The sequence below is a fragment of the Wolffia australiana genome, chromosome 6 (assembly GCF_029677425.1).
Source record: "Wolffia australiana isolate 7733 chromosome 6, ASM2967742v1".
Classification (NCBI taxonomy): Eukaryota; Viridiplantae; Streptophyta; class Magnoliopsida; order Alismatales; family Araceae; genus Wolffia; species Wolffia australiana.
In genome coordinates this window covers 8,635,462-8,661,517 of record NC_135840.1, presented here as the reverse complement: position 1 = coordinate 8,661,517, position 26,056 = coordinate 8,635,462, and the positions used below count along the sequence as shown (strand labels likewise).

General features: G+C 47.3%; 1 protein-coding gene across 8 annotated transcripts in view; it reads right to left on the bottom strand.

Moving 5' to 3' along the window:
- The window catches only part of LOC144704220 (uncharacterized), a 156,862-nt gene that overhangs the window by 20,745 nt on the left and 110,061 nt on the right, over positions 1-26,056 (bottom strand). For 6 of the 8 annotated variants that reach the window (XR_013581767.1, XM_078576551.1, XM_078576550.1 and 3 more), the window contains 6 exons: positions 19,174-19,248; positions 19,015-19,099; positions 10,838-10,910; positions 10,630-10,689; positions 10,327-10,420; positions 6,266-6,364 (listed from right to left, as the gene is read on the bottom strand). Coding sequence is in view for 7 of the 8 variants with exons in the window: in XM_078576551.1 (XP_078432677.1) it covers positions 6,266-6,364; positions 10,327-10,420; positions 10,630-10,689; positions 10,838-10,910; positions 19,015-19,099; positions 19,174-19,248 (486 nt within the window). In the remaining variant the exon portion in view is untranslated. The remainder of the gene's footprint in view (positions 1-6,265; positions 6,365-10,326; positions 10,421-10,629; positions 10,690-10,837; positions 10,911-19,014; positions 19,100-19,173; positions 19,249-26,056) is intronic. The other 2 variants (XM_078576553.1, XM_078576549.1) reach the window with 1 other exon arrangement.

Sequence of the window (26,056 nt, the reverse complement as noted above, 5' to 3'; positions counted from 1 at the left end):
TGCTTCCCTGGGAAAGGAAGGGCATGAAAAAACAAGCAAACGTAGCTGGGGGGAATTTTGATTGATGTGTGGCTCACCGAGAAATCATCAACACCAAGGTACACTTCCCCTTACAGTATTTATAGATAATTTCCTGTTAGTATCTTGTTGGGAGCGGAGTCGGCTGGAATCGGGTGCGGAGCGGGAATCATAGCCGCTGGGTCCGGAAATGGAGCTGGCTGGAGTCGGGAGCAGAGTCGACCAGAGCCCGGAGCACAGCGGGATTTTAACCGCCGGAGACAGTATCTGGTTAGGAGAGCCAAGCCGCCCTGGAAGGCGACTAGGGAAACCAGTGATGATCACGGGCTGCATTGCGAGGAGTGTAAGCAGAACGACAGTGGTTGTCAATCTGTGACGGCCTAAGAACTACCTTAAGGAGGTCAATCGGGCAGCTCCCCCCATTCCTGGGGAGTGGGGCAAAGCGGTTGGTAGCAGTAACAAAATGCCCGAATTGGAGCGGGTACTTGAAGACGTCTAAGACACCAAGTGTTTGGAGGTAATCAGAGTAATGGCGATTGAATATCGGGTTTCGGGGCAATGGTCTAAGGTGGAGGGGAGCAAAGGTGAGATGTTTACATGGAAGAGAGGTCAGTCACCAAGGCAGCAGCACGGTGGGAAAGGCGAGGATCATCCCTAGGCCAAGAGGACAAACTACCCTGGGGTGTTAAACAACCCAATCTCGGGGCAAGGCCCACACATATAATCATGAGGGGACGCGAGAGGGGGCTAGAACGCCGATATGTGGCCCCGAAGGCCTGATAGTGCAGTACCCCATTAGGGATAGAGGAGAAGATTGGAGAGCACCAAGTCAAAGACAGGATATTGTTCAGCCGAGACACCAAAGCATCCACACAAGGAGGGCACAGGGCAAGGCGTCAAGTGGTCCCAATGGCAGTACCTTTAATGGGGGAACGAGCCAAATGCACTGGGGTTCCAGAACCACAGCAGTTACAAGAGAATCCCAGAAACAAAATTCAGCTAGTAGAACGTTTGGAAGGAAGGACGTTACTCCCGCGGCTCAGCGTACAAGGACGGACGAGGGTAGACTATGCTTTGAAGGGGAGCAAAGATGTTTTCGATGTCTGTCGCGGGGGCACTTCGCTCGAGAGTGTTGTGAGCAGGTCATTTGTCGAGGGTACCAAGGAGCGGGGCACCGTCAGTTAACGTGCCCCCACAGGGCAGTTAGGAGACAAGAATCGTCAAGTAGACCACATAGAAAGGTAAGCTCGGGTCACGGTCAAGACTTGAGAAACTTTCCTTTGGGGGGAGAGGAAAAGAGCCAGATTCCACACAACTACGTGGGTGCCTGATAAGGCAAGTAGTCAACGGATCTCCGAAACTAGCGGAGGTTAAACATGATTTATGGCAACGATTTCCCGCAACGAAGAGCGTAGAAATATGGAACCTAGACTCTGGGTCTTTCTTCATCAGGGGAGCATCCATGGCAACCTATATGGCAATATGTGGCTAGGTACAACACCTCAATGGGGGCACAACTGTACGGTGGCGTCGAGTCCTTCCGAAGATGGAGCTTGGGAGGACGTTAGTAGAACCCTCATTATAGAGGCTCGAGGAGTCCCAATGGGGTACTGAACATGGGAGATGATGGAACCACTGTTCAGACAGTTGGTTGTCTATGGTCTATCATTTCAACAGGATTAGGCTACGGTGACCTGAACGTGGTTTTATGGAGGTGGAGACCACAACATTAACTCAGATGCCAGGACACATATGGCTCAAAAGCCCACACCGAAACTTTATGATCTGTTGAGTCACTCTACGCTGAAGTTACCACGCCAAAACTCGTTCAAAGTATCCATCACCTCAGACCTGATCATGTCCCAGAATACGCTAAAAAAGAAAACTGGGAATCCATCGGGGGCTGGTGCTCCTTCTCCATTTAATTCTTTGATCGTTTCTCACACTTCTTCCACCAGGAATGGCTTCATTAGCTCAGTTTGCTGTTCATGCGTCAATTTGGATGCACTTCTTCTACTCCATCTTCATCGGTTCCGAGCCCCCCTTTAAGTTACTGCTCTGAAGTGATCTGCCAGTGCTCCTCCAACATCTTGTGTCCTGAGAATTCTTGATCCTCCACTTGCACACGTAGTATTTGGTTAGGACGCCACTTTCCATTCGCTACCAACATAAAAAACAGAGTATTGGCATCCCCTTCCTTCAGCCAAAGTTGTCCCGAACGCCATCTCCAATCAAGCTCTAGCTTCTTGTCTTCCTCTTTGACCACCTCTCTCCAGGCTTTTCTCTCATTGAGTTTGGTGTCTGTTAATCCCCGTGTATCTTCTGTGGCACCCAGCTCCTGAACTCATGACAGGGTTTCATCCCTTCTGCAGTGCCTTCCTTCTCGGATCTTTTTCTTAACCCTTATAAGATGAAGACATAATCCTGTCAGCTTGGTGGCCAGCCGCGTCGTGGCTGTGCACTAGCTGGGTTGGGATGTCTACCATACTATCACATCTTCCGTGAACCCTTTCTCATGCAACTACGACCTATCCAACTTGAAATATATGGGTCTATTCTGGGCAACATTATCCTACCAGATAAGTGGGACAAGGTTAGATAGCGGTCTAGGAAGTGCTCGCACATCGGCAAATGGGAATTCTTCGAGCAGTTCCACCAAGCAGAGAAATCTGTCAAGATGAGAGAATGTGGTAGGTTCTCTCAAGCTTTTCCATGTGCAGGTACAATTCGTCGGCCCCATTTCATGCATACCAGCTTTTGAGATGAAGGACCGGAACGCCTCCGATCCTAGGTCTTACCCTCTAGTCTCATTTAGTCGATCCCCCGATTCTAGAGTGACATTAAAATCTCCTCCGAAAAGCATTGGGGTCCCATGAAAGAGTGAGACCACTTCTTCCACCTCCCCCCACAGCCTGTGTCAGCAGGCCTCGATAACTAGGCCATAGACCGATGCCACCACACATTGAAAGTTGTCACTCATTTTCATTATTATTGCTGCCACACATTGACCCATCTAGGACCCCTCTATAGCAAAGGTCGCCATTTTCCAATCCACTAGTAATCCCCCAGATCTCCAAGTTTCATCGACTGCCACATAGCCGTCAACGAAACCTCGTCCCACTAGGTTCCAATCCCTTGCATCACATCTCTCCAAAATCGTCTCTTGTATGCAGACTATTTCGACCCCCCATTGCCGCAAATACCTTCCCACCACTCCACGTCTCCCTTCATCGCAGAGACCGCACACATTCCATGAGACGTGTTTCATAACGGGACCGATGGTTGCCCCCCTTGTGGTTTCTCCGGCAGAAGCTCCACTCTCTTTGCCAACTCACACTCCATCAGGTGCGTGCTCAGTTCCTTCTCTATCACAGTTTCCACTCTGTGATGGGATGGCTCTTCATTCTCCTTCCCCTTTGTTAATCGGCCGTCTAGGCGTGACTCGCCCATCTCTTAAATGAGGCCACTTTCTTTTATAGTCCTTTTGTTCTCCGGCGCATTTGACCGTTTTTCTCAGTCAACACCCATGTCTTCTTACCCTCCGCATCTGTCAAGTCCAATTTCCCCTGATGGTATGTCGTCAAAGGTCTTCATCAGTGATCCGTCTCACCCTTCGGGGCGCCTTATCCTTCTTCGTCGTGGGGTTTGTCCTTCTTTGGCACTGTCCCCCTGTTGGGGCACCAGAGTGTGTGCCCCATCCGAGACTCCTGTCTATTGTGGATAGTCTGACCAATCATGTTCTGCTGTCTTCACCACCTCAATAAGGGATATCAGTAAAATCGGTGTCTCGCACTCCCCATTGACCTTGACCCCTCTATCTCCATCTAGGCTGGTCTGTCAGCCGTGGTCCATAGCCTTGATTTATTTTGCTTGGGGGAGCCCCCCCCCATCTCACCTCGTCGCGCCCCCCGTCACCACCCCACCCCCCCTGTCTTTCCTACGCTGGAAGGCCCAGGATCTGGACCGTCGGATCGAGATGATGAAGATGGAGAAGGGGCTGGCAGGTGCGGCTGCTCACCCAGGAGATCAGGAAGTCGCTGGATCTTTGGGTCATCCTCACCACCGTCGGCGCCGAGCTCGCTAGGAATCCTGGGCCTCCAGAATTGCACCGTCTGGATGCCCAATGACGACTGCACGGAGATGCTCATCAGCCATGAATCGGCGGCGCTGCCTGGTGGCGACGGCGGTCGGGTCCTCGCCATCAACGATCCCGACGCCGCCAGGGTTGCTGTCAACACCGGTCCGGTGATCCTCCCCAGAGTGTTGGCTGGAGTGGCCACTGGCGGCGCGTTCTTCCTCGCCGCCTTCATCGGCGCCGTCGTCTGGGCGACCCGGCAACACCGCCCTAGCCCCGGCGATCGTGAGCTGTGCGATGTGCGGTGCGGATTTCAGCACAAATCCGCACCACACACCGCGGTTGAAAATTTACGCAGTTGGTGCGAATTTTCGCTGCGCACCGCACACCCTTTCCTAGATATTATTATCGCCCATCCTTCCTCTTCATCTTTCGCTCCGCATGTGATGTCACGCGCGCGCATTAAGGTGTCCCCTTGTGTGTTTGCGTCCGGTGATCTTCCTCCATGGCTTGGTACACGTGCCTCCGGCGCTCTCTCTCGTGCTGGTGGCGCATGCAGGCCTACTATGTCATTGCTACTGCCACTGAATAAATCCGCAGAGTCCCCCGTGCACGCCCAAGGCCAGCTGCGTCTTTGACGTCCCTCGCTCTCCGGTTGGGGTATCGTGCCACCACTGGCTAGGCCTGGTAGGGGCTTCGTCAAAACTTGCTAGACAACCATTGCAGTCCCCTGATAAGCGCGCATATGGTCTGCCAATAGGAGTCAGGTGTGGGAGCCTCCGTCGTGGAGGCGAATCATGCACGATTCCTGCCCACTGTGTCATTCCACCTCTCACGTGAGCATCGCACCCTCCATTCGCCCCAATCTTACGCGTCAGAAGGCATCTGAGCTGCATCCCTCTCGCCTAGGGGTTTTACAGTGGAAAAGCCCCCTACGGAAGTCCTCTCGGCTGGCGTCCTTGCATCGAGAACCATCTCGGCGATTCCTTCCTCCGTCTCCCCTTTCCTTCCTCCTTTCATTGTGCCGGACCCTTCTTTGAAATGTACACAGTCATCCCGAGCGGAAATCCTGATTGAAACCCTCGCGACAGTCTTCACGGCGGAAATCATCACGACAATACAGCTCATCGTCACCGCGATGATCATCATCTTGATAGTCGCCGCGCTACTCTTCGCCGGCACAGTAGACACATTGATGCTTATCTCTGTCAGCCCGATGGAAACTTCTGTGACAGTCCTCGCGGCGGAACTCGGCGTGGTGAGACACCCTTCCATCGCGATGGCAACACTCGTCATCGTGACGCTCGTTGCCGCAACGCAGTGGTCACTGAACATTGTCACGATGGTCGTACATCATAGCCCTTTCCCCTCCAATGAACATACTCAAGTCCTCAAGGACTGGCTCTCCAGAAAAGGACTTCTTGATTCTATAAAAGGACGCTACCCAGGTAGAGAAGGGGGTCAGACATTCAATTGATCTTGCAGAGTGAGAGGTGTTTGAGGAGAGGGGCTGCAACCCCCTGAAGAGCTTGGGAAGGCGCAATTGACAATGGAGATTCCCCTTTTGTCTGCGTATTGGTTTCACGTCAAATTCTTCTTGTGAGTATTTCTCTTTCAAGAACTCCTTTTCTTAATTTGGTTGAGATCATACCAGATTGCAATCATGTATTAATTGCCATGAATGTCATGAATCATGTATTAACTGGCCCAGATTTTTTTGAAATGTCATGAATGTGCCCGGCATCCTCAGTGTCAACTAATATTTATTTTACTGCGAAGAACCTACTCCAATGGTGCCTTTGGACCATCCACAAGATGATTTATTAGCATCCTCGTCACATCATTATGACCATTGGGTTGATGAAGAGAGCCTAAAGTATCAACTAATATTTATTGCGCCTTAAGTATCATCTAATATTTATTTTACTGGGAAGGACCTACTCCAACTTTGCCTTTGGATCATCAACAAGGAGACTTATTAGCATCATCATCACATCATTATGACCATTGGGTTGATGAAGAGAACCGCCTACATTCAAGGCTAGTTGGGACAGTAGATTAATCACAAAATTTTATATCAATGCAAGTTTGCTTTCTCTGGTTTTATAATTTAGTGCATCTAAAAGTAACTGACAATTCATAAGAATGACTCGTAGGTTAGGAAGGATATACCACTGGTTGGTACGGTACAAATCCAATTGATGGAAGAGCTGGAACATGACCCAATGCTTCCTCTGTCTTTTGTAGCTCATCCATGACTCTTTCGTCTATCTATATTGAAACACGAAGACATCCATGATTACAATATGTTGCCGACATTATAAAAAGTTGAATATTAGTTTATCATTAAATAACATGACAGGGAAATGATTTTTTCAAAAAAAAAGGACAGGGAGATGGAGTGATTTTCTGTTAGCCTTGACACAAGAAAAACTGAAAATGCTCGCAAGACCTAAAAAATAACATAAGATCTAAAAATATTAAAACTAAAATAATATCACTAATCATATGAGTATCAATGGGGAGGAAAAGGGATGGGTATATCAGAGTATCATAAATGGGGAGGAAGGGAGTACTTAAAAGCAGCAGAAGTGGTAGAGGATGATAAGTCTCTTGCGAAGACCTACCAGAGCAAGAGAAGAGGCCAAGCTTCCTCCGCACGTGGGAATTGAGGGGCACGTGCGACCACTCAAAATAAGCACGGGAATCCCTATATAAATAAGGGCAGGCTTCCTATCAAGAAGTGTGTGAAATTTTGTCATCCAGTTGAGAGGAGATTCTCCCGTGGCGTGGAACTTCTGCAGACCGATTCGTAGTGCAGTCTCCGCAATCCAGACAGGGAAGCTACCTGTATTTCCTGTCTGGTTACTTAGCTATCTCCCTATACTTGTCAGATCTTGGATCGGTTCGTCATTATCGTTGGATCCGGCCAGAACTGATCTCTTATTGTGTTGTGGTTGAATATTGTGTTGGATCTTGATAGAAGTGTTGAGATTTCTATTATTTCCATTGTGATATCTATATGAATTCCTTGGAACCTTAACAGAGGACCAGGTAAAAAATGGGACGAGAAGACATTAAGAGAAGTCAGGTTCAGAGGGTTTGGTCGAAAAAAGGCCCAATTTTTCAGGTGGATATTGAATAAGTCATAAGTCTTTCTTGGTCTCCTTTAAGAGCTTCAATATCCCCTATAAGTTCCTCTCCATATTCATTACTGTTCTCTTTATCCGACACTCTTATGATATTATTCTATTAAATCTGAGGGTTAAATGTCATTACATTGAATCCAGTTTTTAAATCAATAATTACTAATTCCAATGCACTTGTGCTACAAACCTATAACCCCAATGGCCCTGCAAGGCCAATTACGGATTTTGGTCATTTTGCACGTATGGTGTTTTCCCTTTAAATACATCAGCTCTCACTTTAGGAGGAAAAAAGAAGTAAATCCAACGTTTGTAGTGTTTCATCAACCCCTAGTAGGTCTCTATTAAGTTGAAAACGGAGAATGTCTTGACAGAAGTCAGGGTGGCTTGGATTCTTGGCCTGAGAAGCAATGAAGATCAATGCCTATGGGCAGATGAGAAGTAGGGGCCTAGAGTGCCCTCACACAAATTAGGATATCCATTATTACATGTGTATAATGTAAGAAGAATAAGAGAACTAATGAGCCACAATCTGTAGGCCTTAAAGTAAACGGAGAAAATAGATCAAGTTCCTTTGTTTGTTACTGATTAGGGACATCCTTAAGGAGAATCAGTGAGCTGCATCTATCGGTCCACTATAGATGTTGCTACTGCATTCATTAAGTTGTTATAATTGCAGATCCAGGACCTCTACAACAGTATTCTAAGAATGATATTTTTCACAATGCAGTTTCCATCCATTGCAAAAGAGGAAGCTTCACTCACTGCCACCAGATTTGGGAGGCCCTTATATAACCAGAACCATTAATCTTATGCCATCAAGGTTAAACAAGGGCTACCTAGGAGAGCTATCACCATATAATGTCAATCTCCAGAGGGAATAGTGCATATTATGATTCAAGAAACACCAGCATTGGTTCAAGAAATACCTGCAACTTATGGATGACTTAGTTATAAATGATGTCACAATTTCATCTTCGGACTAAACTATGCGCCAAGAATTCCTTTTATTTATTTCTATCAGCGATAAATTTTCAAGCACAACACATTTGGTGACTTGCTCTGCCAATTTGGTCAAAGGCATCAAATCATTCCTCAAGAACAGCAGTGAGCTGATAGCACTCTAGGCTGAGTTGAACCATTACATGCCAGCTGACCAAACCTCAATTTATCATGGCTATGTATTTCAGCTTCATGTACTGAAGTTTCTAATGGAATTGAATCCAGGTGTATGTCCCTTTGCAACCCGGTTATCCATCGAGAGACACTTATGACTTCTAAAGAGGGTATTCATTCTCTTCGTTGGATGAGACATGCCGGCGTCTTGTTCAATCGGAGTCATCATCCATTATGGCTCTTCAGCGTATGTGCTCTCCATGGTCTTCAACTGCATGCAAAGGGCAATCACAGATGTCCCAGACAACGTTGAAGTCTGCCACCAACAGACATAAGGGCAAATCTGATCCTTCTTAGGTATTAAATTACTGCAAAAAATGTAGGCATTCCAACAAGATGTGTTATCGACTCTGAATGAAAGCTTCTCAGAAAAGCCATCTAGCAGCAACTACTCTGATCAGAATGGACCCATATCCTTCGATAGCGACCATGGCGCCATTCACTCTGTTGTCTCTTTACCTTCTACGTCCATTATCTCCACTCGTTTAATCCGCGACACCCTCTTCTTCAGGTAACCGGTTACAGAGTGACTAGTTCAGGTATCTGAGGAATCTTCTCCAACCTATTGCAGTGAGCTCAACCTCCTTGGCCCACGAAGGTACCTCTTATTCTCATACTGTATATATATTGTGTGATCTTAGTCATTTCAGATGCATTGGATGATATGCTAGGCCGCCAAAGCTCAAATGATATCTGAACCCCATTATTTCGTATCCTATGGTCCCTCTCCTTGCAAACATAACATGAGTGTAGTTCTGGTGGCCTCCTCAATGTAGCTAGTACCAGGTCCATATACCCTCTCTTGCCAAACTCATGACACTTGCAATAACCTGACAGTGGCTTGTTCACCCTTATTAGCTCCCCTTTATTGTCCCTGCTAGACCAGATGCCGATTATGCTGGTTCTCACATTGATTGCTGTTCCATCACTGGGTGTTTTGCGTCTATTAGTGGAAATTTCATTAGTTGGCACTTCAAGAAACGAGCAGTAGTTGTTGGCTTTAGTACATAGGCTGAATTTTGTGCTCTGGTTCGTGCTATTTCTGAGGCAATTGCAGCTTAATCATATCTTCGTCAGAGTACAAATGTCTTGTGATCAACCATCCCTGAGAGAAGAAAACAGAGTTCTTATCATGAGATAGTGGATATGCGGATGCAGAGAGGCAAGTGAGACGATCAATTATGAGATAGGATTGATCAAGAGGGAAGCCAGTTAGAGATCTGGTGGGACGATCATAGCAAGTCAGGGAATCAGTACTAGTCTAAGGAGGCAGGGACCATATAACTCAAAGTTCAGAAAAATTGTACATGGTGATACACTCTTGATAATGCGACCTCGAACTGAATAAAGAATTGTATCAGAAATTCCAAGAATGTTCACGGAGAAGAAAATACAGATGAATTAATGCAGGTGGCAGATCTTGACGACTCTCTGGATGCGAGAGTTCCTTCACAATCTCGGGCGGCGACTCCCTCCTTGGGCGAAGCTCCTCCCTCTTGGCGGCAGACGAACCTCTACCTCCCCTCTCGACTCCTGAGAGCTGACTTGGGTTACAAGAAAAGATCGTTAGCCCTAACCTGTCCGCCTTTATTTATAAGGGCATAGCTGACGCCCTTCCCTTTCCAACCCTCTGGTCAGTAGGACTGGTCAACGGGCATTTGACCCCATCTAGCTTTCCTTTGGTATTTCTTGTTACCCTCCTTAAGGAGCTCAACTTACTAAATGGAAGCGGTTGAAGATGGGCAAATGCCAAAGTTCCCCAAGGAGATGAAATGATAAAAAAATTCCTAATCGATGGCTGGGAATCAGTAACGAGATAAGTGCTAAGAACAAGAGAGTCAAATCATAAAATGTCACAATAATAATTGAAAGCTATCTATATATAGTCTGAAAATAATATTCAAAGCTTACCACATTCATCATCCCCATGAGTACATTTTCTAAATTCACCTTGATGGCACAATACATCAAAGAATCCAAACTTGCCAATCCAGCAGCACCCAAACTGAAAAAGTAAGCATATAATAAAAAAATGAAAAAAAGATGACAGGCTTTTTAAGTTGGTCTTTCAGGTAAAACCACCATGAATGAATTTTTCATGATTTGAAAAGGCATCCCTATCTAGGAAAAATAATAACAGTAATAACATGCTACCTACCCCCCAGTTATAAATTTATTCCAAGGAATAAAAGATAAGATACTAAAAAAATATACCATAATCTGATTAATTCAAAGTCGTGAAGTCCAAACAACTGGCGCCCTTCCAAATTAAACCTAGAAAACAGCATTGTATCAAATTGGCCACTTCAATAGTTAGTCCAAAGAATATCACAAAAGGATGTGGCATCCAACTAAGCCTAGCCTAGGTTTTTTAGTAAAGTGCCCAATAGTAGAAAAGGGCAACCCACAGTAAGGTGCATACCATCCACTCATAGGCTCCACAAACATAGATCTTGAGGGACTCGTCAGATGAAGGGTCTGATTAATCATGCGTCCTGGAAAGAGGGGAACAAAAAACTTAACTTATGATATCTAGATATCCATAGGAATTTCTTTCATGAAAATTTTCTCGCTTTAGTGTTTTCTTCCGACTTAAAATAAACAAATCGGTTAATGATCGTTTTCTTATAAATTAGGACATTAAAAAATTCTAGATCCAAATTATTATTGTCAAAAAATATGCATTCTAATGTGATAATTTCATGAATAACTGCAAGAACCAGATAATCTGATAAGTTCTGAAGCGCTTTCTGTAACAGAGAACAATTCAAGGGGGTGAGAAACACAATCACAAGCATCACAGGGAACACTAAGGAGCTTGTATGACAGCCTTTTAAATAAAGAATGGACCAGTGTCGCAAATCAAGAAGTCACTTTATATGAAAGTGGTCAAGAAAATCATTCGCTATTTCTGCGCATCGGGACGTCGGAGAAGCGTCGGAGGAAACCCTAGGTCGTCGAAGGAGAACTCGTAGGATGAGTAGCATCGGGGCGTCAGAGGAGGATCGTCGGAGGAAACCCTAGGTCGTCGGAGGAGAACTCGTAGGATGAGTAGCATCGGGGCGTCGGAGGAGGATCGTCGGAGGAAACCCTAGGTCGTCGGAGGAGAGCTCGTAGGTGCTCCCGCGCTGTGAAGATCGCACAGAAGAGGGTGGTGCAGAGCCCGCAGGGAACCCTACTTCAGACATGCCGCTGTGGAGATTGCGTAATCTTGCGCAAGGAAGATTACACAAGGCAAGATAGACATGCTGGGGCAAGAGAAGGGGTGGAGGGTGGTGAGGAAGCGCGGGGGAAGACTATCAGGACGGGAGGAGCATGGAGGTGGCCGTGGACAGCCATGGCGAAGGAGGAATGAGACGGTGGAGGAGGGGAGACGATAGACAAGGAAAGAATGCTTCAGGTGTCTAGGGTGGGGGCATCATGCACGGGATTGTCTAACTTTGCTCATTTGCAGGCGATGTTGGGGGGTGGGTCATCGACAAGCGCGACGCCCAGACGCGGCCTCTGACCATAGAAAGGCAAAGGATTTACTGATTGCGAGGCGAGTAAGTCTTACCCAGGCCTCGTGCATTGTTGAGGAGATCAAAGTAGGTGAAGTGAGAGAGGAGGAAGTACGAGAGGCATTGGTGAGGAAATTCTCAGAGCTGGAGGCTTAGAAGGTGAAGAGACTAGAGACGGGAGAGGTTTTGGTCCGACAAGTTCTTGCGACTGAAAGCATCGTAGCGTGTGGGTGGAGGCAGGTGATTGGTGAAGCAAGAATTAAATGGAGCACATCATCTGGACCGATAAGGTCAGGGATAGAGCGACGAGGCCGGCTATTATTGAAGTCAGGGGGGTACCTGCCACGTATCGATCCACCCGGAACATGGAGGCATTAGTCCGATCTTTTGGGAGGCTGCGAGGGGTCGTTATGTCGGGCCTAGAGTCGGGTGATCCAAATCTGTCAGTGTTGGATGTGGAGATGAAGAAGGACGTGGTGGCATCGTCGCGTGTCCTACTTCAGGGTCGCAAGGGCACATATACTGTACGAGTAATGGAGCGCAAACCACCAGCCCCACCAGCCCCACCAGCCCCACCAGCTGTAGAAGATCATAAGCCCCTTGTTGAGACTATCGGAGGCGGGAGGCGAGAGAGATTGCCTGCAAAGGAAGGTGAGGCGGCGCTGGATGCGAAGATCGGTGGAGGTGTGGTCAAAGAGACGGAGGCAGAGACCAGGATGGTGGAGGCAAAGAGGATTAATGAAGAGGGGAGAGCTCGCGGGTATCAGAGGATGTGAATGCAAGTGATGGCATGAAGGAATCACATTGCTTTGGAGCAACCGAGTGGAAAAGGGCTAGGAGAAAGGGCACCCTGCGGTTGCCAAGAGGGAGGCGATTATTGAAGGGAGACTTACTGGGTCGTTGCATTGGTTATGAGAGGCAGCAACTCTATATCAAGAATGTCGACCGAGTGAAGATATGGTTGGAGGTTGGGAAAGGTGGGAGGATGCATTTCCCCCGTGACTGGACGGCAGTAAGAGTGGAAAAGACAAGGCGCGACAAGACGGAGAGGAAACCAAACAAATCGAGAAGCAGGACAATGGAGGAGATAGAGAACAAGGAGTCACTCGAGACGGAGAGGGAGGCGGTGGCGAACGAGGATGACGATGCGACACGAGACACAATCGTGGGTGTGCTCGGAGGCTTCGCGGAGACTCAAAAGGACGTGAGGGGGTTGTGCCAGGTTCCATGAGATGCATATCATGGAATGTGCAGGGGCTCCGGGATGCCAAGAGGAGAGGGAACGTGGGCAAATACTTGCGGGAGTGGGGTGCCACGGTGGTGTGTTTACAGGAGACGATGTTGGAGGAATGTGGAGTAGGGGACTGGCGTGTGGTTGGAGGGAGTTTGCTGGAGGATTTTATTTTGGTGAATGCAAATGGGCGGTTAGGAGGGGTGTTGATTGCTTGGAACGAGGCGATCTTTAGGAAGGAGGAGGCATGGCGTGGTCAATTTACGATGGCAGTGAGGTTGACAAGGAGTGATGGTCTGGGGGTGGTCGTATCTGCAGTTTATGGACCTGTGAACGCCAGCCTGAGGGAGAGGCTATGGTTGGAGCTGGCACAACTTGTGGATAAGTTTCGCAGGATGCCAATGTTGTTTGGTGGGGACTTCAATGTGACGTTGGAGACCAATGATAGGCCCAATGGAGCGGGGGGCCATGATCAGGGGTCGGAGGAGTTTTGGGCTTTCTTGGCGTCAGCAGGGTTGCAGGAGATGGGGCCCAATGACTGTTGCTACACATGGCGAAGTTCGGAGAGAGCGGCTTTTAAGTTGCGGCTAAATAGGTTCTTATGCTCAATGGAGTTGATGGAGAGGTTCCCGGGGGCAGATGTGCGCATGCTGTCCAGACCGATATCGGACCATACCATGATCATTTGGTAGACTCATGAGGGCCATGGGCGGACCACATATTTTAAAATTGACAGGCCATGGCTACGAGAAGTGGGGTTCAGAGAGGAGGTAAAGGATATATGGCAGACACAATAGGAGCAGGTGCCAGGGGCTAATAGAATGGCAAATCACATAGATGGGCTGAGAGAACATTTGAAGAGCTACAGAAGGAGGATAAGGGAGGCAAGATGTAGAGTGAGGATCGAGGCCCTCACAAAGATTAGAGAACTGGACGTTGCGGAGGACAGTCGGGCATTACTGGTTGGTGAGACTCAGGAACGAAAGAGGTGGAGAAGTGTAGTGGCAGAGGAAGATAGGAAGGAGGAAATGGATTCGAGACAAAGGTATAAGCAGCTACGGCTAAAGGAGGTTGATGCCAACATGAGGTTTTTCCACCTTGTAGCAAATGGACGACAGAGAGTGAATCAGATTCTATCAGTGAAGGTTGGATCACAGAGGCATACCGGCACGCAGGCAGTGGGTCGAGCAATGGCAGAGCATTTTTGTTCGATGTCATGGCGGGCCCCGAACAGAGCGATGGACGGGCCAGGGGGCGTCACAATTAATCTAAGACCAGAGAGATGATCTAGTGCGGCATTTAGATATGGCGGAGGTTCTGGCAGCTATGGCAGGATTGAATGGCGAAGGCGCCCCGGGACCGGATGGCATACCGGTGTTTTTCTATAAGGAGTTCTGGAATGAGGTCAAAGATGATGTGATGGCCACATTGGGGGAGCTGAGAAACCCTCAAGCAAACATGGTAAAGATAAATAAATCTTTCCTATTTTTATTATCGAAGCGGCAAGGGGCAGAAAGTGTAGGCGACTACCAGCCCATATCGTTATTCAACTCCATATATCTTATAGTTGCAAAGGTATTGGCCAATCAACTACAAGGGGTGCTTGGGGATTTGGTTGGTCCGTTTCAATTTGCCTTTGTTCCGGGTAGACAGCTAGTCGATAGTGCCATTTTGACGAGGGAGATTATTGCTTCGTGGAAGGATAATGGGACTAAGGGGTTCATGTGGAAGGTAGATTTTGTGAAGGCATATGACTCTTTGGAGTGGAGATTCCTATGGGCATCTTTACGAAGGAGGGGTTTCCCGGAGGTATGGATTAAATGGGTGAAGCGATGCATGACCTCTCAGTCCTTTGCGATGCTGGTAAATGGACACCCATAAGGGGGGTGGATTAGACTGCAGAGAGGGATCAGGCAAGGGTGTCCATTAGCACCGATGCCTTTTGTTTTGGCAGTTGATGTCTTAGCCATCAGTACATCCTTGGTATGTGGGAGGGGATGTATTAGAGGATTCCAGACGTCGAGCCATCCCTTGGGCATCCCTTTGTTACAATATGCCGATGATACACTATTTTTCGTCGAGGGATCAATGGAGGAGGCCAAGAATTCGGCGGCACTCCTGTGGGTGTTCGCAGATTGCTCGGGACTGCACATCAATAGAGGAAAATCAGAATTTGTGGGCTTTGGACCATCGCCGGAGGAGGAGACCCAGTGTTCTAGTACGCTTGGAACGCCAGTGGGATCATTGCCTATGCGATACTTGGGGCTATCCCTATCAGCCGGTAAATTACATAAAGCAGATTGGCAACCCCTGGTGGAGAAGGTGGAGAGATGCTTGGAGAGATGGAAATAGAGAGTTTTATCGCGAGGGGGGAGACTAGTGCTATTGCGGTCAGTTCTATCAGCAATACCAACCTTTTATTTATCCGTGTTTAAACTTCCAGTGGGTGTTGAGAAATGCCTAAGCGGGCTCATTCGGAGATTCTTTTGGAAGGGGTCCAATGCGAGGAGGGGCGTGGCATGGCGTTGGTTTCATGGGAAGACATTTGCATGCCAACTAAACAGGGTGGAGTTGGAGTACCTCACCTAGATACACTGAATGTGGCTCTATTGACGAAATGGGTTAGACGGATTGTGGGACCGGAGGATGACCTGATTAAGGATGTCTTGAGGGACAGATACAGCTCCAATTTGGACTGGTAGAATTTGATGGATGAGGTGAGGGGGAAGTTGGTCTTTTGGAGAGGGATGAGGAAGGTGTTCCCCTTGGTTAGGAATTTCTTCCGGGCTCAATTGGGGAATGGCACCGGCTTTAGGTTTTGGATGGATGATTGGACGCCGCGTGGATGATTTTGAGACCTTTTCCCTCGGCTGTATGCCCTAGCCCGTCATCGGCAAGCATTGGTGGAAGAGTGTTGGGATGGTGTGTGGTGTCCAACTTTTGCGGCCATCTTATCTAATCAGCAGGTTGAGGATTTCTTAAGCCTTCTGCAAATACTGCGCAACTGGTGGCCAATGGAGGGGATGACAGATGGGTGGATATGGGCATTGGGCCCGTTATCCATTCGAAGAGTATACTAGAGGTTGAGAACACACCACAATGAGGACCCGACCATCTTAGGGGCATGTCGCTCAATTTGGAGGCAAAAGATACCTCTGAAGGTTATGGTGTTTGCCTGGATGCTCGCCAGAAAGCGAACAATGACCCGCATGAGACGTCAAAGGTTTTTCCTGGCAGAATCATCATTGTGCCTTCTGTGTACGGAGGAGGAAGAGGAGTGCGAGCATCTTTTTTTCCAATGTCGGCTTGCCCGTGCAATATGGGCTAGCCAGGGGCTAGCAGAGATTATGTCGAGTTCGGTCTTATGGGCCACACTGCTGCGGCGTCAACGTGGGTTTGAGAAGGAGCAGGGGCTGAGATTCACAGTGCTTTGGGCGATATAGTCCCACCGCAACGAGGTCTTATTCAAGGGGAAGGCAATGTTGGTGGATAGGGCTATAAATGAAGTGGAGAGACTTGTGTTTTGTTGGTTTGGTCCTGGCTGAGGTGGAGGGTATGGCGGGCACGATGGGCCATTGTATTGGCCTTGATAACCCCTGTCCATGTGTACAGAGGTTCACCAAGCTGGGTGAGTGTTCTTCTTTATTGTCCAAAAAAAAAAAAGAAAGTGGTCAAGAAGGTAGTAAACGATTGAGCGGGGGGCCCAACTACCAAAGAAATGGAGGCTAGAGGAAAACTGCCTCTCTTTCTCTTCTCTACCCTTTACCCATATTCTTCCAGACTCTTTCAACACTGGCTATATCTCTGTGGTTGTCCAATTCAAAATCGGGAGTCATTTAGAGATCAGTCATCCAGTTCTCTTTTGATATGGATCACAATATTTTTGCTTTGTTTGATTATAGTTCCATCCCTATATTCAGTTACGCCAACTACAACATTTTAGGCATGTGGTATTTCAGTACAGTATGTTTTTGTTCCTTTTAAATACTTGTAGCCACCCTTTAGGAGGGAAGTCTAGAGTCTTCGTAAGATCGGCTGCTCGGCTCACCCTCTCGATCCTCGCCATCTCCGTCTTTCTCCCGCCCCCCCAAAGAAGAGATGATTTTAGTCTTCTTCCCCAATAGAGCATAGCCAGCATTGTGATGATGTATCTGATATAGCCTTTTGTAAAAGACTCTTGTCATTAGTCTTCTTCATGCTAGCAGCCATCCAAAGATCCTCACCTTCAGTAGGACTCTTTATTGCCATATGAATCTGCATACCCAAATTAGCGACCTGTCTTCCTCTTGCCCCTCTCAGATCCTCGCACAGGCCTTCTAGACCGAGAACGGGCCATTTGTCCATACCCAACCGTCCTGCTCTCTGTCCTTCAGTCTTAACTGGATTAGGGATTGTTCCACGTACATGAGTTCAGACACCCGCTGGTCGTATAAGGCGTCCTGTATGATCAGGTTCCACGCTTCATCCCAACAGTCCCAAACTTGGGCATTTTGATTCTGTGCCAGCGCATACAGACGAGGGAACGTCTCACTCAAGATGCCTTCTGACGACCATGCATCCCTCCAATATTGAAAACTCACCCCGTCCCATAACTTAGGCAGAAAAGAATCCTCGTACTCGAGGAAAGATCTGTCTAAGCCCTTGGTAGAATGGAGATGCCTCATGATACGGATCTGCCTTTCTATCCCAATTCAATCCCCTGCGATAGATGTCTTGCAGTACTTTAATAATAAAATCGTCCCCTGGATTCATAATTGTCTCCACCCATTCGGATTATAATGTCGTGGATTCACATTGAATTGCTACCATAAGTTAGTTTGGATCCTAGGCCCTATGGGTTATGGGCCCACCTTACTTCCCTTGCGCTATAGTTGAGTATCAAAGTTTGATATCACTTTTTATATCAAGAAAGAAAGATAGTCAAAGTCAAACAAAATGTTCTGCTCTCATGATCTGGATGATTGACCTCAGATGGAGTCCAGACTCGAGATCGCACAACAACACTGAGATATTCCCAATATTGAAAGAGGAAGGGAGACTGGAGATACAAGATAGAGAATACGCAGAAGTCAGTTGTCGGAATCCAGATGATCCAGCCCCCTGTTGTTCAATGATTGCGCCCTGAATACTTCAGGTTAAATGACTTCTTGATTTGGGATGCTTGCTTTTTCTTTAGTTACAAGGCCGTCACACATGCTCCTCACTTCCCATTATATGCGCTAGGGTTTTTCTCACCTTCTTGAAATGTTTTCTACAGTAGAAAAGGTCTTAAAATGTATCACAATTCTTCCTAAAAAGCTTACCCCTAACTTCATCCTGAATTTTGGAAATCTAAAAAGAAGATTATGATTAATTCTGATTTATTCATTTACTACTAGTTGAATAGTTATCTCTTATTGTCTGATTTTTTTCTAAAATCTCTTAATAATTTGGATTTGTCTTAATAATTCAGATTCACAAATAATAATTTGGATTTTTCTTATCTACCCATTCTATTTTATTTTATTTTCTGGGTGTGCCTGTCCCAATAGTGCAACACAAGGTCTTCAAACAAAGTACTGTGGAGAACCCTTGCTTGCAATACATTAAATTCATTTAAAATGGATGAAGACCCATGTCTAAGATACTTCATTTCATTCATCAGTCAGTGAAAACTGAAATAGACTAAATCAGAAGCCTGAGAAAAGAGGTTGAGGAAATAAATAACGTTGCATAGGAGGCAGCTGAAATTAATTCAACATTTGTAACTACCTACAGGAATTCATGTAGAAATCTAAGCTCAAATTTAAAAGAGAACAGCTAAAATATATCTCAAAGAAAAATGTAAATGCAAAATTAATTATAAATGAAAACTCTGTTAGAAAATACCAATGAATGTCTGGGCGGTAGAAAAGTCATTTAAATTGTGCACATAAACTGATGCCTCTGACCTTGTTAGGAAACTGCAAGCCTCCTAAGGACAAATAGCATTGAAAAAATAATATTTCAGCATCAATGCAAATAAAATTTTTTTCTTCAATGTGATACCTGTTGTGCAGAATCCTTGAAAAATTCAGATAACACTTGATCCCAGATGAGATTTCCCCTTAAGTGAATAATATCCTGTGAAAAGTATGATAGGATTCCCATAAATTAGAAAAAACATCTAAGCTAAGGAGTTATCAGGAGAAAATTTAAATCTGCACAGACATTTAAAAACTTAACAACAGTGTCAAGAAGCTGTCAGTTGTTAGGTTCATGTTTATGATATGATTCGCCAGCACCTCTATGTTCTGAAGAAGCCACGGCAGAGGCCCAGTCCAGAAGCTTTGGCCCGGCCCATGGGTGCCAGCATGGGTGATGGGGGAAGCGCCTCTATTCCATTACTCAATGCATGCAAGCTCGCTCTTCCACCGGACGCCCGCATCCATCCAGTCTTTCATGTGTCGCAACTCAAGTGTGCTGACCCCGTCACTGTTCCGCCTCAACCACTCCCAGCCCACTTCACCGTCGACTGAGTCTATCAAGTGGTACCAGCCAAGATCTCAGCCTTCCGTCCCTCCTCCGAGGGCTGCCAAGCTCTTACTCACTGGCGAGGCCTTCCACCCTCTGATGCCACGTTTGAGTTGGCCGATATGCTCCCTGATTAATTCCCTGATTTCCAGCTTGAGGAGAAGCTAGTCAAATTAGGGGGGACTACTGATATGATTTGCCAGTGCATCTTTGTTTGGAAGAAGCTACGGCAGCGGCCCAGTCCAGAAGCTTCGTCCAGGTCCGCCGACGATCCCATTTAAGCCCTCTCTCTTGAGAGTAGAGGTCAGGAAGAATATCGCTGTGGACGCCGCCCGTCTCTATTGTGTAATGCCCTCCCTCCTCTGGAAATCCTTCGCCATTTCCTCACCATTCCCGTTCTTCTCTTCTCCCTCGGGAACCTCTCACTCTCTTCCCCTCCTTATCCCGAACAATCTCTCTCTCGTCTCATCTGAAATTGAAGGCTTTGTGTTCTAGTGAACTATTGCGTTACAGTCTAGGATCATTACAGGGTTGATCGATCTGGTCCCGACTCGAGATCATATCAGTTTATCTTGCAATTCATGAAATAGAAAAAAAAAATTTTTGAAGGTATGAAATCAATGGAATATTCTTTGGGGGGAGTCTAGCCAGAGATTTATTTTTTCCCTTTGGAGATTTGGAAGAAGGATTGGGGGCAGTAATGGTCCTACTGAAAATGAAACTATCACGTACTCATTTTCATAGAGTGACACACACCATCAAGTGGTTCATCTGCTGCATCAGTCTACTATGGCTCTTATCAAGAAATATCAAAGGAAGAAGGTCAGGAACCCCATCCCACTTTCACCAAAGAGCCCCTAGCTATAAAGCAAGGAGACGGGTGATCAGGAAGGCAATGATCAAGTAATACAAACCTGTCTCTCTCTCACGCACAGAATACACTCCTCGTATTCACTCTTCTATTTCTCTCTCCACGACAATAAAAAATGTCTTTCCAGCAGTCTATTTCTTGTGTCCCTGTTTCCTCTTTGCCCTCCAAGTTTTCCCTCACTTTCTCCCTCGACTTTGTTCTACTCTTGGATGTCATGAACTTCTGTTCTTCCCAAAATCAAATATCAATCTTCAAGCACATACAAGAACCCCCAGCCCAAAAGCATTGCACAATCATTTATAAAAGAGTTGGAAAGATGTCGGAACGGGATATGAAATTGTAGACATATGAGTTGCCTATTTTCTTGCCGTTTTCAACTCGAATGTGAGTTTTCTTACTTTTTGGTGCAGATGGTCTTCCCTGCTCGAATGGCAGCTTCTCCAATCCCCCCAAAGACCATGATCTTCCCATCCCCCTCTCCTTTTTTCCCCTACTTCTTAATCCTTCACTATCTCTCCCTCTCTCTACCTTGTCGCTTGGAATCATCAGACTACTATTTTCAATTTTACGTTCAATGTTCTTTTAAATAAGGAATTACAACAGTTTTGAAAGACTCCATCAGGGTTCTTATCAGACTCCAAGAAAAAGGAGTAAGAAAAGCTATCATCTGGGGTTCCAATTTTAGGTAGCCAATTTCATACAAGGGGTCCCAATTTTCATAAGGAAGAGAACTCTATAAGAGGCTACAATGTTTTGGGCAACTGTACCTCTCTAGGTTTCAGTCTTCTTACTTTCAGTTTTCCGCACCATGTTTAAAGCAGTCCTCATGTGGGACAAAACAGTAACCATTGGCTGAATCTGTATTACACATCATGCAAATGATATAGTAGAAGCATTTTAATATCTAGCTGACATCTTTTAAGGGACTTTATTGTAGAAGCCTGCCAATGTAAATTCTATACAGACCTTTAATATCTTTCGTTTTTTTCATAAGGGACTATGTCATAACCGGATATCAGATTCCGGTATCTGGATATCGATATCCAGTATCGATGTCGCTTTTCGATATCTACTACTATCATCTGCCACCATCCTTCCCCATACAGTATCCAGTTCCCGATTATTTGATATCGAGCAGATAATTGATATCTGTTTGATATTTGAATCCAATTTCGGATTGTCAGACATTGAGTATTGCACGTATATCAAACAGGCAAGCACTTGAGACCGCCGGCGACAGATAGGATTTAGACCGTCGTAGCTCGACCGTTGGAGCTCAACTGCCGGAGCTCGACTGCCAGAGCTTGACCAGACCGTCGCCGGAGCTTGACCCAAGATTGTCTAGGACGTCGTCTAAGACGAAGAGGGGCCGTCACCTAGAAATTTCCTGACGTTGGTCGATTACGCTGCCATGGGCGCCAGCAGGAAGATGCAAGGAGAGATCGATCGCGTCCTGAAGAAGGTGCAGGAAGGAGTTGACATCTTCGACAGCATTTGGAACAAGGTTTACGCCACGAATAATGCGAACCAGAAGGAAAATTTCAAGGTGGATTTGAAGAAGGAGATCATGAAGCTTCAGAGATTCAGAGACCAGATAAAATCATGGATCCAGTCCAGCAAAATCAAGGACAAGAATTTGGACGGCGGTGGTTATGGACGGGGGAAGATGGAATGGCGCAAAGGAGATTGAGGGGGAGGAGATCAGCAAAGAGAGCCGTCGAGGTGGTTGGATGGCCCGCCGGCAAGCCAGCGACATTCAGCTCAAGCTCAGCCTCGCAGCGGAGTAAGCGGCTTCGACGACGGAGGTTTTGGACGGGGGAAGGTGGAGAGGCAGAGAGGTGATCAAGGGGGAGGAGATTGGCAAAGAGTTCTGTCATGGTGGTTGGACGGTCTGCCGGCGAGGGGTTTTGAACAGGGGAAGATGAAGAGGCACAGAGAAGATGGAGGGGGCGGAGATCGGCAAAGCGGGTTGTCAAGGTGGTCGAACGGCCTGCCGGTGAGCCAGCGGCATTCAGCTCAATCTCAGTCTTGTGGAGGCGAAAACGGTTTCGACGGCGGTGGTCGACATCATCCATACAGAGGCAGCGATGGTCCTGGCAGCGACGGCGAGCCTGCTTATCCCCTTGGTGGTGGCGGCGGCAGTGGTGGTGGCGTCGGCAGACAACAACACTCTTCTTGGGGCGGCGGTGAACCCGACTATTCCCTTGTCGGCAGCAGCGGCGGCGGCGGGCGAGGCGGTATAGATGAACATCCAGCGCGCCGTACCAATGCCGATTTTCCGCCGCGTCACGATGACAAGTGAGGAACAGAAGAACGGAGTGGAGATTTCTCTACCCTAGCAAGTTGACCGAGACCGGATGGTAGAGATGGTTATCGGTGTGGAGCTCTCCCTATGCCTGACCCCACACGTAGAAAAGAAGATGCGAAAGAAGGATGGGTGACAGTGGGATCCCGCCGAGCAAAGAAGCCACATACCAAGTATATGTCAACACAATTGAGGTTCTATGGAGAGAATAACAGATGCTTCAGATGTGTAACATTGGGACACCATGACACGAGTGTAGAGAGCCATTGATTTGTCGCCGATGTAAAGGGACAGGACATCGACAGACTAACTGCTGGCAAGGTGATAGAGAATCCCCTAAAGTGCATGAGAAGAACAACCAACCCTAGGCCAATATATCAGAGCGCATCACCCAAATACAAATGCGGTGGACAAATGCAATAATTTCCTTCAACAGTGCTTGGTGGGAGATATCTTCAGGGACTCTCCACATTTGGAGGAGGTCCAAAATGATTTAAGGAGGAAGTTTCTGAAGGTTGGGCTGTCAGAACTGCTGAGATTAAATTCCAATACTCTACTTCTGAGGGGAATTTCAATGGCAGCATATGTTGTGATCTGCGGGTGGGCATAGAGGATTGCAGATTCCACAGAGGTGAGGTGGCGCCAGGTTCTGCCAGTGGACGGAGCCGACGAGAGGATGAAAGTGGGGGTGGTGATAGAAGTGTTTGGTGTCCCTTTGGTGCATCGTAGATGTTTGAATCTGGAGAATTTGGTCGCCTCTTTTGGGCGACTTAAGAGTATCATCTTGACGGGTCTGGAATCGGGGGACCCCACTATGGTGATTCTAGAAGTTGAAATGACATAAGGGGATTTGGTACCAGAGTCTGTTCGATTCCAAGGCTACACAAGAACCTTCAGAGCAGATATTCGACCCAAAGCCCTCCCGTCGACTCCGGGTAAAAGTGTGGGCCACGGGAATCGACGAATAGAGATGGGGGGGCACTCCCTTCGAGTGCAACCGCAGATGTGGCATGCACAGGATGGAGCACCGCCAGAAGGAGAGGGCAGGACCTCGGTCCACAGGGAATATGAGACAGTGATCATCCCGTCATCCCCGACTGAGGTGGCAAAAGAGCGTGAAAGCTCAGAACATACACAACCGTTAGAAGGCTCGGAGGCACCGAGGACCCAACAAGAGGACATCGTCATGGAGGGACAAAGAACACAACAGAAGTGGATGCGGCTACCTCAGTGGACAAAGAGGACCACTTACGAAGACCTTCGTCGTTTAAAGGTGTGGTCTATAGACATGGGAAATTGGCCTTAACAGATGAGGAGGGCAAGACGACATTGGAAAAAACGGTCAATTGCATTTGAGAACGGAAGGGCCAGCAAAGAAGACAACCTCGAGACAATCGTCGGCCAAGCCCATACCAAGCCGTCTGGCTAGCAAGGCGGCGGAGACTGAAGAGCCATCTAGTCAAAACCAGAGATCTGAAGACTTGAGCATGCATTTGACAATGGCTGAGCTGGCTGAGAAAATAGAGCTTCTGCCAGCACAGAGACAAGGGGGGCAACATTCATCCCAAGTATGAAATGCGTCTCTTGGAATGTGAGCGGTTTACGCAATGAAGGGAGACGTGGGGTTGTGGGAGGGTATTTGAGGCAGTGGGGGGAAACATAGTCTGCTTGCAAGAGAAGATGCTGGAGAAATGCGATGTTAAGGCATGGAACTTGGTGGGACGAGGTTTCCTTGAGGGATATGTGGCAGTCAATGCAGTTGGTAGATCCGGGGCTAGTGGCTTGGAACACATCGACTTTTGCCAAGGAGGGCTCTTGGAAGGGTCAGCATGTAGTGCCCGTAAAATTGAGGAGAAGAAGTGACAATTTTCTGTGTGTGGTGGCCTCAGTTTATGGCCCAGTTCTTGCGACCCGTCACCATAGGCTATGAGAGGTGCTGGAAGGTGTGGTCTCACTCTTCCAGGGGACCCCAATGCTGGTTGGAGGAGATTTCAATGTGTCGCTAGAGTCAAGGGACAGGACAAATGGAACTAGAGGAAAGTTAAGTGGATTTTTGGGTCTTTTATCTCAGGCGCATGTATGCAAGAAATGGCGCCGACAAACTGTACCTACACATGGGGACGTACGTGGGGGTCTATTACTTTATCCCGTCTGGACAGATTTCTCTGTTCAATGGACCTCCTCAAGAAATATCCATTCGTCAATGTGCACGCACTTCCTAGACCAATATCAGTCCACGTCCCAATTATTTGGCAGGATAACGCATGTCACAATAGACCCATGTATTTTAAGTTGGATAAGTCATCGTTACGAGAAAAAGGGTTCAAGGAAGAAGTGAAAACATGGTGGACGTCTCAACCCGTCCAAGGCACTGCCACGATGCAACTAGCCAACAAATTGGCAGTGCTTTGCCTTCACCTGATAAAACTAAAGAAAAAGATCCGAGAAGAAAGACACCACTGAAGAGATGAAGCCTTATCGAAAGTCCCACAGCTTGATGCTACAGAAGAAAGACACGTCTCAGATTTTGACAGACGCTGAACCCAACGAGCGACTTAATCAGTCCCGTTCAGTCGGCATTCATTCCAGGTTGCCAGCTGGTGGATATTGCGGTGGTGGCTGGAGAGATTTAATCGACATGGAAGACAAACAAGACAGACGGCTTCATTTGAAAGGTTGAATTTGCGAAAGCATATGACTCGCTTGATTGGAGATTTCTATGGTCTGTTATGCGAAATCGTGGTTTCCTAGAAGAATGGGTGGCTTGGGTGAGGCGGTGTATTACATCCCACTCATGCTCGGTCCTGCTCAACGGCCAAGCCGAGGGGGAGTGGATCCACCCACAAAGGGAGTTTGATAGGGTTGTCCACTAGCACCACTGCTGTTTGTACTTGCTGTTGACACTGTGGCCACCCGCACCACTAAAGCTTGTGAACACGGCCTTTTGAGGGGCTTTCAGACGGCAAGCTACCCAGAGGGTATCCCATTGCTACAATGTGCAGATGACACAACATTTTTCATGGAAGGTTCGGCGAAAGAAGCACGTACCCTGTGAGCTCTCTTAGACTTATTTGCTGACTTCTCGGGGTTACAACTCAATCGATCCAAGTCGACTTTTGTGGGTTTCGGGCTTTCTTCGGAGAAGGAGGAGCAGTGTGCCAATGCATTAGGCACACCACGAGGTTTGATCCCAATGAACTACTTGGGTCTCCCACTAACCGGGAAGCGTATTATAGCTGCAG